The following is a 12,842-nucleotide window of genomic DNA, read 5'->3' as shown; positions in this document are numbered from 1 at the left end:
CCACTATTCCATGCATTTATCAGGGTGCCCAGCTCCTCACCTGCAAACAGGACAGAGTGACTTGCTTACTCAAAATGAGAGGGGTGGGGTGAAGACAAGTGCATTGAAAGCTGCCTCCAGAGCCTATAAATTTATTTAGGATTGCACCATACCATAAAAAAAAAGAAAAAAAAAAGCCCTTTGTTAAATCAGAATAGTATTTCTACTGCAGCAACCCAGTTGATACCTATCTGTGACCTTGCCTCAAATAAAAGAGGCCCTGGAAATGCAGAAAACACCTCCTGTTAACATCAGTGAAAAGTCTCCTGCAGACTCAACTGTCCTCAGATCTGCTTCTTGCACAAGACAGCAAGTATGTGTGTGGTACTGGCATAGGCGAAATGGCTGAACATGTACAACAATTAGCTTTAAAAAACTAAGTTTTGGGGTATTGTTTTAGTTGCCTGTCCCTGCGGATCCTCAGCATTATTGTGTTATTGATGATGCTAAATGGGCTTTTCAACAAAGCTGGTCTGAAGGCTGGTGAATGCCAAAACAGCATTTCAACCCATTAAACTTCACAGACGAAACAATTTCTTCTAAAAATAATCATCAGTTCTTCCCACCAGAAAAAATAAAAGCCTGGCCAATTCTTAATGTGCCAAGTTTTCAGGCACGCCTGGTTTTTATGGCTGAGCTTATGAAGCTCTGCAGAAAAGCAGGTTTATAATGGCGACGCCGACAGAGCCCAGTTATATGTGAAGAGCAGCCACCCTCCACAACAGGGCTGCCAGAATCCCCAGCAAACACATTCCACCTTGCTAATCCTGAACCTTCTCGTTCACAGGAAAAGAGGAGATGTCTTAACTCCTGCTAACATCCTCACCATTATGTGGATGCAAATAGTCAGGAGGCAATTACCAGCTCAGCCAAGGGCCAGCCATTGTGGGGCTGACAATAGCTTGTCAAGCCATTCGGAGGAAAAACAAATACCTTCAACCTTCTCCAAGATTTTAAGTCTCATTAGTATAAATCAGTAACCCAATTAATGAGAGGTTTAGCATATTGATTTGCATCAGATCATACAAATTAATGGCACACATGGCTTGGACAATGAGGCTGGACATGCTGGGAAGATGAACAGCTATGTAGGGGGATAGTATTGCCACAATACATAAAAGAGGGGCACGGGCACCACAAATTTCATGGTGAAGATGAAGCTGCTCCCGCTTTGCTCCTACGTGGCCATCAGGAACACAGACATCATTACCTGGCTGTTGAAATGGCTAACAACCTGAGGCAGGTTTGCTGAAGGAAATTTAAGAGCTGCTTTTTTACTGAAAACTCCTGTTTTAACAGTTGAAGCAGTCTCTGGTTGGGGGTTAAATGGAGATGGCTTCCAAGGGAGACCACCAAGGTCTATGGGTGAGACAAATTCCTGCCCTAATCCTGCTGGGACATGGGGCACACACCAGAGGATCCACCAGAAAGAGCAAATATTCCAGAAAAAGCAGCCAGAGCCGCAAGGAGACGCGGGAAAAAGTCACTAGGAGAGGGCTGGAAGGAGTCCAAAAGGGCAGAGGCCAACAAAGCAGAGCAAGTTCAGGGAGAAGAAGCAGCTCCATCAGCTCCTGACCAGCACCAAGCCTACAGCACATAGATAGTAAACAGAGGAAAGCAATACAACATTAGCACATGCCACCAGCATCCTCCAAAAGCTGCCAGGTTTAGCAAAAGCTTTTCCCCCATGGCCACCTGCCCTTTCTGCATCTGGCAGGGTCCCAGCTCTCTCCAGGCTGCCCAGGCCAAGCAACCACTGAAAAGGATGGTCCTCCCTTCCAGAGCAGAGGGACAAAGGGACAGGCTGTGCCCAGGATGCCTCCCCCTCCTCCCAGGGCAGGCAGCTCCTCCTTGCTCCAGTAGTTATAAAAGGGCTCTCAATCCATGTAATCCATTAGATACAAATTACAGCAATTTAACCACACTTGACCCAGAATTACAGCAAGCCCATAAAGAGCTGCGTCTTCCCGGGCAATTTACACTGTTGCAAGCCCTCAAACCAACCACAGCAGAGAATTACCAAACAACAAAAAGACAACAAAGAAGTAAACCAAACTCTGAAAACATGACACTTTGAAACAGTATTACTGAGAAATGAAAACCATTACTGGGGTTGGTTCATATTCAGGTGGTCCTAAAAATGCCACTACTGCAGAGTCTCTAACCAATGTGTGTCACAGATACCTTAAACCATTAAGTCAGTCACTTCAAAGATGCTGAAAGAAGATGCCATGAAGCAGAACACGGAAACCCCCAGCCCAAGAGACATCAGCAGGAGGGACAATGTTCACCCTGGTTTATCCCACGGTGGCTCCTGGCTGCAAGGCCCATAGCAGCTCAGGTCAACACAGATTCCACCAGCCAGGATGGGGATTGCAATGTTCCTGTGTCAATTTTCACCACCGTCTGTGCATTTTTTTTACATTTGTTTTAAAATTATTAACAGTCCTTGATGGCACCCCAAGCAAGAGAGGCAGCAGAGGACAGGCCACCCCCCTGCCAGTCCTGCAGGTATCACAGTATTGACTTGTGGGCCACTGCAGCCAGATGGCCTCTGGCTATCACACCAGGCAGAGACTTGACTCAGTGGCACTCTGCAGTTACCTTAGATACTCAGCTTGGCTTACATGGAAAAATAAAACCATCAGCATTTAAAAAAAAAGTGCAAGTTATTTCCTTCCAATAGCCAGGGATGGATTTAACCAGGCTGGGGTTTCCTGCAGCAGCCATGCCCACCAGCTCCCACACTCACAATCCTTGGTCCTTCAGGGTCCTCAAGACGCTCCAGGACCACTTGCACTAGCAGGACCTGGGAGTCTGCTATTGTTGGCTGTGGAGCTGTGCCAGTGGCACAGGCTTTCCCAGGGACAAGAAGGAATCCTGTGGTTTTGTCCTGGCAAGCGAAGGGCATGAGCAGGGCAGCAGCTCTTGGTTGCTGCTGTCACCATGGGGGATGTTGCTACACTCACATGAAGGGCTGCACAAAGGCAGCAGGGGAAAGGATGGCTCTGGGGGCACGGTGACAAACAGGGCCAGCAGTTACTGTGGGACACGTGATAACTGAAAGCATCCATAGAGAAGGAAGGGATTTTTATGTGCATTGCTCTGAAATGTCCCAACACCAGATGTTATCATGAGATAAGAGCCAGGACCATGTCAGAGGGCTTGGCTGGTCCAGCAAGTGTTACATCCAGCTAAAGTAATTAGAAGATGGTGATGGAAATTTCAGCACCATCAGGTCAAAGAAGTGACTGAGAGGATGCACATTCCAGAACTAAAACACCAGCTTGCCTGTGAGGACAAAAGCCAGGTTGACTCAGGGATGGGGCAGGAGCAGGACCCTGCCCCAAGGTGCAGGACTCCTCTTCTTGCTGCCCTGGTCATTTGTCCCGAATTAGGACCACACCACCCACCACAGCACAAAACAAGAGATGACTCTCCCATTATGTGCTCTCCTTTTCCCCCTTCATTGTTCCCAGATGTGCAAACAGAGGCTGGTCTGCTGGAGGAAGCCCAGGCAGCCTGTATGCGCGTCGCCGGCGAGGCTGTGGCAGCACGGGGCTGCACATCTCCCACCAGAGGCACGGAGCTCTTAAAGCAGGTCCTTGCAAGGGCTGTCATCTGTTTTATTCCAGCTCTTTGGGAGACAGCACCTCACATGCTGCCAAGAACACCACCTTTCTGGTTCATTTTCCATTTGAAACTCATTACCAATTTCATCACTTCTAATTCTTAATTCTGTCTATGGGAATTTTTCTTTAAGTCATGCTCCTAATGGCAATGGTTATGTGAAAGAGAAGAAATACTTGAAGAAAGGGAGCACATGCCTTCCTCAAAGTCAGCAGCATGCCTTGTCTCTACCCGTATGGTTTAGTTTATAAGCTCATGTCAGAGAGCCAATTTCACACACAAACACAAAATAAAAGCAGGAACACAACTTTTGATCATCCTACATTGATGTTTACTCTTGTTTCCTGTAGCCCCAGGTGACAAATCTGTCCTTTGTATAGCAGAGGATCATTGTGGTACTAACAAAGTCAACTGGACACTTAAAACTCACGGCAGGTCTTTGCACTGGCGGCTTGTACCATACTAAGCAATAATAATTAAAAGCAATTAGTTGTAAAACGATAAATATAAATTCAGAAACTTTTTTTTTTTCTGAGAAAGAAACTCTCAAAAACAGAAGAATTTACAAGCAACTTTCTTACATATGAACACTTAGACCAAGAAGGGAGATGTTGGACAAGTCAGCCCCTCCGAACACAAGGGCTTTTGTTCCACCACTCTCTGGGCTCTGAAGAAGTTTAATTTTTTATTTTTTTTTGTCTTCATTTAACTTTGCCGGCCTGCCAGCTGGGTCTAAGCCAGAAGGGTTATCCAGTCAGACCTTACTGTGATATATTTACAATGGTAGTGCATCTAAGGTTTGTTTACTTCAGGATTAAAATTCAAATGGCTAGAACCATTTAAACAATTAAAGGGCAATCAGAAAATGCCATGAAACCAAACAAATCAGGAAAAGTCATGGAAACCATCAGCAATATTTAATTCAGAAATTCTCTTTGTTAGGGAACTTAGCTGAAAGAAAACAGCTGGATGTAGTTCAACCCTCTGAATTAAAAACAATCTAACAAGGTCTATAGGGATAACTCTTTCAGCTACATATTGGAGACCAGATTCACTTCTACCAAGTAAATGTAATAGCACTCAAAGCTAGAAAGGAAATTCCTCAGAACTGAGGTAGTTTCTAAGTATCAGCACATTTTCCAATTCCTCGCAAGGCAACTTAGCTATTTACAATCCATTTTTTCCCACACATAAATTTATAACTTTTTCAATTTTATGGTTCCATGATTTATTTTCTAAAGAAAAATAATCTAGCCAGAATAACCCTAACTCTACTAACATCATGTTTTAATAAATAACTGGCTACTTCTAGTAAAATTAAGCCTCCAGGATTGTTTATACCAGCCAAGAATACTCCATCTTTATAACTTTACAGAAATTTGGTGTGAAAATAAAGTTGAGTATAATGCTGACCCTGAGCTAACAAGTAATTAATGCTTCGATATAAAAATAGAAGATCATCCTTCCAACACAAAGGTGGAATAGAGCAAACCCTCCCTCTCTGGATTGCTCTCCTTGCTGGATCCCACCATCCAGCCAGACCTAAAAGCTACTTAAAGCAGGAGGAGACGTGCAGAATAATTTTGAGTCTTTCCTAAGACTTTGTTTTCCCTAAACTCTTTTTAAAAATTATTTCATCTCTTTTCTTAAAAATATACATTTCTTTTATTAATGAGTTGCCATACCCCACAACACTGTTCCAACTGCAAAAGCACAGGTAGAGAGGAGGGTGTCTCAGGTAGTGCTGAAAAGCTCCAGTCACTGGGCATCAGCTCCCAGGGGATCAAATACACCAAAAAGGAGGAGTCCAGCCCGTCAGCTCCTACTCTGCCCACAATGGTGCTGCCCACCTGATCCTTCCCTTTTGTCACCCACCAGCGAGAAAACAAAACTCTTTCAAAACCAAACCTGACACCCTCCTACCTCCCCTCCCACAAAAGTATTCTTTAAAAACAAACAAGCAAAAACATTAAAAAATGAATCCAGCATTCATCTAACAAATTTGTAGACAAGACACATGTTGGTGTTTGGATCTGCAAGATGACAAGTTGCTTCCAACGGAACAAGTTTAATGCCTCATTCCCATGGGGGATGCACGTTGGGAACTGACCTACAGGAGTTACAGCTAATTGCAAGGATCCCGGGGAACAAATGACAGCTCTTCGTAGCATCTGCAGAACTGGAGTTCTCTGTAGTCTCTTCCAATTTAACCAAACCTCCTGTAAAGAAAGTACAGTCTGCTCCTGGCATTAATGCCCTATGCAAACAGGGCACTTGGCACACTGACCAGCTCTGCCTTCACCTTCTGTTTTACCATAATAAAGACAAATTAATTCCACTTCTTTACAGATAAGGCAACTAACATAATGTGGATAAATGGGAAGTTAACTACATGAAACATGGTTTCCACTTGCTGGGCAATTATTTTTTTCCCCTTAAGATAACATGATAAATAAAACCTGCTTCTGTACAGATATTTTTCATTTCAGAAACACATACTTGTTACAGGCCAAGAAAAGACCCTTGGTTTTTTTCTGTTTTTGTAAGAAATACGGTAAAGGAGAAAAACAAAAAACAAACAAACAAAAAAGAGATGTGATAAAGACAAATGCAGAGCTAACTACAGGCTTGTATATACATTTCTGTTATCCACCTCTAACATGGATTCTTGGTCAAAGGGACAGACTCATAGTCCCCATTCCTGTTATTCCCAGAATAGCAAGGGAAAAAAAAATACTCAGTATCTTAAAACCATTGGCAACATAGTAAAAACTGTACACTGTTGTCCATTAACTTAAAAAGCCAAGTCCCTAGATGGTATAAAAGTGAAAGCAGGTGCCTTCTAACTTTGATAATAGAAGTCTTTTCCCCCCCCCCACGCTGCACAATTATCTCCATTGTCTTTGCAGGGCCAAGAACAAACTGCTCAGGAGCAGGGCCGCTTGTGAGAGCCCGCTCCGGGCGGCGGCAGAAGCGTTCACGTTCTTATCGCTCTTGTTGGGGTGGCCAGTGACTTCGGTGGCATTGAACTCGAACTCCGGGGAGCACTGCTGGAGCTCGCAGCCGCTGCCGCTCTCCTCCCCGCTGCCCTCCTCACCTGCGGGAGACAAACACAGGGGCTGTGCTCCGCCGCTGCAGCGCGACGCTCCGCCCGCAGGGGCAGAGGCGCCGGGGAGGCAGCAGCACAGCTCCTCTGGCGGGGCACTCGGCATGCTGTCTGTCACACCCACCCGGACTGCTGGAGGAGAAGCTGGACGTGAGCCTGCCGTGTGCACTCACAACCTAGGAGGCCGACCGTATCCTGGGCTGCTCCGTGGCCAGAAGGCCAAAGGAGGGGATTCTGCCCCTCTACTCTGCTCTCTTAAGCACTGTGCCAGCTCTGGGGATCCCAGCAAAAGAAGGACATGGACCTATTGAAGTGGGTCCAGAGGGCGGCCAAAAAGATGATTAGGGGGCTGGAACACCTCCTCTATGAGGACAGGCTGAGAGAGTTGGGGTTGTTCAGCCCAGAGAAGAGAAGGCTCTAGGAAGACCTTATTGTGGTCTTGTCAGTACTTCAAAGGGGCTCATAAGAAAGATGGGGACAGGCTTTATAGCCAGCCCTGTTGCAACAGGACAAGGGGTAATGGTTTTAAATTAAAAGAGGGGAGATTCAAACCAGATAAAAGGAAGAGCTATTTTTTTTTAATGAGCATGGAGAAACACTGGAACGTGTTGCCCACAGAGGTGGTAAGATGCCCCATTCCTGGAAACACCCAAGATCAGGCTGGATGGAGCTCTAAGCAATCTGATCTAGCTGAAGATATCCCTGCTCATTGCAGGGTGATTAGACTAGATGACCTTTAAAGGTCCTATCCAACCCAAATCATTCTATGGGAACAATCCTCCTCTCACAGCCTGTCAGAGATGCCTGTTGCCACCCTCTTTACTGACACACTTACGGCTGAAGCTTAACCAGCTACCCCATGTTAGCATGAAATCTGATTAAAAAGGGAAAAAGAAAAGGCAGAAGGTAAAATACAGCAAACATACTTATGTCAATGAAGTCGACATCATTCCCACTGTAGGCATTCTTCAGCTTGTTGGTCATCACCCTCAAAGCCATGATTTGCCGGCGAATCACCATGTCTGGCTTGGTAATATCAACTTCTACCTCTGGGTTGTTCACCTGGCTTGCTAAGCCATTGCCAGTCACTGCAAAGTCGTATCTGAAAAGAAATGGCTCCTGCTGGTACCAGAGCTGCAGCTCAGTGGGATCATGTGGTGAAGGGCAACAGCATGGGAACTCAGCAACACCACCCCTATTTCCAGCCTGGGCAATATCCTGAGCCCAACACAATCATCCTGTATGCTAACCTTCATGGAGCCCTTCTTTGGCTTCTAACCCCAACCCCAGCAGCATGGGGAATTAAACACTATCTTCATATAGCCTGTGTCACAAACACAGTGCAAAGAATTTTCTCCCCAACTTAAAAACTGAATTAAGATCTGGGGCTTATAATAATAATAATGGCTTACAAGAGCATAAATCAGCTCGCTGCAGGCAACAGAGCAAAGCAAGCTGCTGAGGTACCCTGATGCCCAGTTAGATGACACTTTTGGGAAAACAACCTTTGGGGTCATAGAGAAACCTATAGTAACTCTTGGAGACAAGAGTGTCATTCTGGCTTTGCATAATGTATCTTAAATACCAAGTTGGGGTATTAAATGTGCACTTCTCACCACACAGACATGAGATGCAGTTTCTCTAATAACCCCAACAGAAGAAACAACTGTGAAGTTCAAGATGAGGAAATGTAACCCCACACATTGAAGTAGAGAAGAGCTGAGTTGCTCAGCCTGAGGTGTGCATGCTCAGATCTGAATACATGTACAGTCTCTCGGTTTAGAAGAGAGACTGAGCAACAAAACTCAACAGAATACAGGTATTCTGTGTCCTAAAACAGGTATTTGGAGTATCATCTTATAAAGCAGGTATATGACTTTTTTTCCCCTCCTCCAATTACCTGACTTGCAAGAAAAAATACTATTTAACAGAAGAAAACATTAATTTTCCTAGTTACAATGCCAACATCAGTATCACAAGAGAAAGAAAAGCCTTTAGCACAATCTACTCATCTTGGAGACCAGGCAGTGAGACGTAAGCATACATCTGAAGGGCAAGCTCAAACCCTGTCCTGTATGTGGGACGGTTTATTATTATCATTGTTAATTTTTGTTATTGGTTGTGGTCAATATTGTATGTTTCAAAGAAGCCAGAGAGAGGCCAAAGTGTGGAAGACTATTTTGTTTTAAACAGCAGTATGGTCTTTTAAGAGCAAAGCATTAGGCTGTACAGTTGACATAAAAGTATTCTACTGACTCACAGTTAAATGCTTAAACGCTTCAAGAGATGCCTGGTATTACTAATCTCTAAGACAACATATTTTCTGTGCATACTAATATGCTTCTTTTCGCATCCACCAGGATGCTTATCCCCTGTCCCTGTTATTAGAAGGCCAGTTACATGATCTAATGTTGTTTCATGTAAAAAAGTGTGAACTTTTAGCTTAGTAGAACCACAGAGAACACAGTGACAGCAAAGCAAAAATATCTTGCACAACCCACATAGGATGTCCAGCCTCTCCTCCATCACCTTGCCCAGTGCTGCCAAGTCTCCATCTGCCCCTCTTGCTGGTGCTGATCCTCCTGCACACTGGGGAAATCTGCTGTGAAAAGCCCTGTACGTGCTGCTGACAAACAAGCCCTCAGAGCCATTTCTTGTTGCAGACACCCAAATCGTGCCCCCAGCCGAAGTAAGACAGTTTCAGGCACACACAGAACAGTGAAAAATTTATGTGGTATGGCTTAGTCTTCTGCCCCAAAAATATCAAGGGCAAAAACTGCTATTACTTATAAAAACTGCTGGAAAATCCTGGATGACTTTGTCTTTTAATGGAACATCTTGGATTTTGCTTATTTCCTCCATAAGCAAACAGAAAGAACTAAACTTCTATTTCTAAAATAGAAGTTAAACAGTTACATAAACCATATGACAGAAAATCTTTGGCTTATTCATGTGTTGTTAATTTCTTCCTTACAAGAAATAAAAGGGGAAAAAAAAGTTTTAAACTATTTTTCCATAAAAAGTGTGCATGAAAATCACTGCCTGCCTAGTGCCACTGACCTCAGCGGCAGAGAGGAGGACCTCTCACCAGACTCCATCTTCCCTGCCCTTGCTCAACAAGGAAGCCAGCAATAGCTCCAGGAACACCAACTGGCCACAGGCAACATGAGCATCCCTGCTCTGTGACTGTGATACAGGACTTTGCACCCATCACCTCCCCAAACCCATAAGCAACCAGCAAGAGTTTGAAGTCCAAGAAGAGATGACGTGTCTGAGTATCTAGACTTAGTTCCCTACTTTAAAACAAACCACCATATAGAGCTTGGACAACCCTTTAACTGTGCACTCAAGCTCTCCCATCTACAAAAAAAGGGGAATGGCAGCAGCTTGTCTCAGGGTCACTTCTGAAGGAGAACAGGGCTTGGGGAGAGGGGATGACACACCAGGAAAGGCTGGGGTGAGAAGGAGAGAGTTAACCGGGGCGGCAGCGTTGCCAGACCTGCTCTTGGCGCTCCCGTTCCAGCACTCGTTTTCATTGACAGTGCCTACAGACATCTTTTCATCGTTGCAAATGTTGCCAGGAAGAGATGACCAAAATTTTTTGGCTTGCTTCAGCTTCTCTTTCACATCAGTAACCTATTAAATAAAAGAAAAAAAAAAAAAAAAAAAGAGTAACGCAGGACATAATCCAGAATACCAAACACTCATTAAAAGTGAAGCTGGAAAGGTATTTTTTATCACAACAGGCATGTATAGGCCAGATCTTCAGGCTGCATGTTTTGATGGTTGATTTACTTTTTTAATACAAAGTTAAACACTGCTCCTCAAACACACAGTACGTATAAGCCAAGCCTTTAAACCAGGCACTTTTCTGACATAGAAACGTTGAGGTAATTCACATCTAGAGCCATGGGCAGATTACACCCCTCTGAGAGTTTAGGACAGCCAAGGAATATTAAGAAACCCTCTAAATTCCCAGTGGAAGCGCCCGCGGGGCACCGGCGGGACCAGGCACCCACCAGTCGGTCCAGGCTGGTGCCAGCGGCTGTAGTCGGCCGCTCCTCCGGGTTGTAGGGTCTGAAACGAGCACTGAAACCACCTTCGGAGACGGAGCGAGCTGTCCGGCCCTGGGCAAGCGTTTTTGGCTGGCCACATCCCTGGAAAACCTACAGAAGAGAAGGAATGGCTTTTATAAAATGAGAGGTCACAAGAGCCTCCCTTCTCCAGGCTCCAACCCAGTCCCTGACCAAAATAATATGTCGGCTTTATATATACTTGAAATGGCGTTAAAGAAAAAACATATTGATGAGCACAGTGAAATAACACACACTGGTTCCATAAAGCCCAAGTGTCCTCTTGGCCCATTTACCTTCTGAGACACCTGCATGCTGTTCTCCTGCATGTTCATGATTGCATCTGAAATTTTCACATCAATGGGGTCCATGACTGCCTCGATGTTGAAAGGACCCTCCAGCCTCTCTGCTACCAGCAGCATTGAATCTAAAATAAAGCAAAAGATGAAGGCTTTTAATGAAAAAGCTTCAAGAATAACAGGTAACAAGGATAACAGATTGTGTAAAGAGGCTTTAACCACTGCAACACTGCTTCTGACCAGTGCAGATCTCCAGGAAACATTTTGCTCCATTCCCAGAGCCTACAGCTTTACCAGGCGCTTGTAGACAGACAACGAGCACCAAGCTATGGGCTCATAGACATCAAAAGCTACACTGAATGAGCGAGAACCATCACAGCCTGCCAGCAGGCAGCCTGTAATCACCTCCTCCCACTAGAACAAGCATTACTAACACTCTCCTCTCCATGGTCTTTTATTAAAGGTTGCCTTGTGTCATCTGTTTTTCAAGACTGCTTTCAAAGCCACCGGCTTCTTCATGCTGGTTCTGAGCACGAGACACCAATGCAAAATGGCCCAAGACAATCATCTCTCCCTCACAGAAAGCTACAGGCTTTGGCATGCCTGGGGAAGCCAAAGGATTGCACCTTCTGGCATTACATGGACAATTTGTACAAGGGAGACTGCATGAGACCAGGGTAAACACTGTACACTAATGATGTACTTGGTGTATCTCTAGGCAAGGGGAGATGGAAAAGTCCCTCAGCCAACACCAGGTCACTCACTCCTCCTGTGATGACATGCACGTCCTCATCAAATACCTCATTAAATATAGCAGCTACTGAATATCCATTATTTCCTCTAGGAAATTATTATTGGCATTAAGGCTTTCACCCTGCATTGCATTTAAGCCCTCCCCCTCGTTCTCTGCAGAAGGTGCCTCCAGGTACAAGCCTGGTGCTAAGCACTCGTTTCCTCTTGTCTATTACAACCTTTAATACTATTTTTCATGGCAGTCCCTCAATCCCAAAACACCACATTTATTGGTCTCCTCTCCTGCATCACTTCATGATGCTCTACCACAAACCCGTCATTTTCCTGTTTCATTTAATTCAATTTTTCCTAGCCTGCATGATGTGGGAGACCGGAGCACAACGGCCCCTCTGGCGCCAAGGAAACCCTCTCCTGAGGAGCTCCTCCCTGCTTCCAAGGACACGCCTGTTCCTTTCTATTAAGGAGAAATGGGCATTCCACAGTCTATTAATTTCTCTTGAAAAGTGTTTCTCAGGACATTCATCCTCCTCCTAAATGCAGAAGGTACTTTCAACAGGCAGAAAACTTCTGTGGGCTCCAGCTACCTGTTAAAAGCCAGACAGAAATATTCCACATAGTGAACAATTTGGTAACAGCTCCGCTTCAGTGCCCAAGTCACGTTAAACTACACTAAAAAATATTACAAACTGATGGAAAATATACAATTAAGCTACTTGTGTATTTAAATTAATGAATAAATAATAATTATCTTCCTCATAATAATAAATCTAACACCAAACCTCCCACATGAACTACAGATGCTTTCCTAGTCTGTAAATACACTTTTTAAAAGACAACTCAACATTCTAAAGCTTGGCTGGGTGTTAGTCAAAGGTCTATCAGTGGGTCAATGTCAGCTGAGACTCACACAGCTCAACCAAGGTGCTGGTGCTTAAGGGAGTG

At 44.7% G+C, this 12,842-nt stretch overlaps 1 protein-coding gene across 1 annotated transcript in view; it reads right to left on the bottom strand.

Annotated features, from left to right (window-relative positions):
* Window positions 1–5,963: 5,963 nt before the first annotated feature.
* The window catches only part of GPC4 (glypican 4), a gene marked incomplete at its 5' end in the record, with an annotated part of 22,221 nt that continues 15,342 nt past the window's right edge, over window positions 5,964–12,842 (bottom strand). Inside the window, 5 exons of the mRNA XM_008942178.1 lie at window positions 5,964–6,766; window positions 7,702–7,877; window positions 10,275–10,411; window positions 10,795–10,941; window positions 11,145–11,275. Of these exons, the coding sequence (XP_008940426.1) occupies window positions 6,558–6,766; window positions 7,702–7,877; window positions 10,275–10,411; window positions 10,795–10,941; window positions 11,145–11,275 (800 nt within the window). The remainder of the gene's footprint in view (window positions 6,767–7,701; window positions 7,878–10,274; window positions 10,412–10,794; window positions 10,942–11,144; window positions 11,276–12,842) is intronic.

Source organism: Merops nubicus, unplaced genomic scaffold, assembly GCF_000691845.1.
Source record: "Merops nubicus isolate BGI_N331 unplaced genomic scaffold, ASM69184v1 scaffold8646, whole genome shotgun sequence".
Lineage (NCBI taxonomy): Eukaryota > Metazoa > Chordata > Aves > Coraciiformes > Meropidae > Merops > Merops nubicus.
Note: the sequence above shows the minus strand (reverse complement) of the source record. Positions and strands in the feature narration are given on the sequence as shown.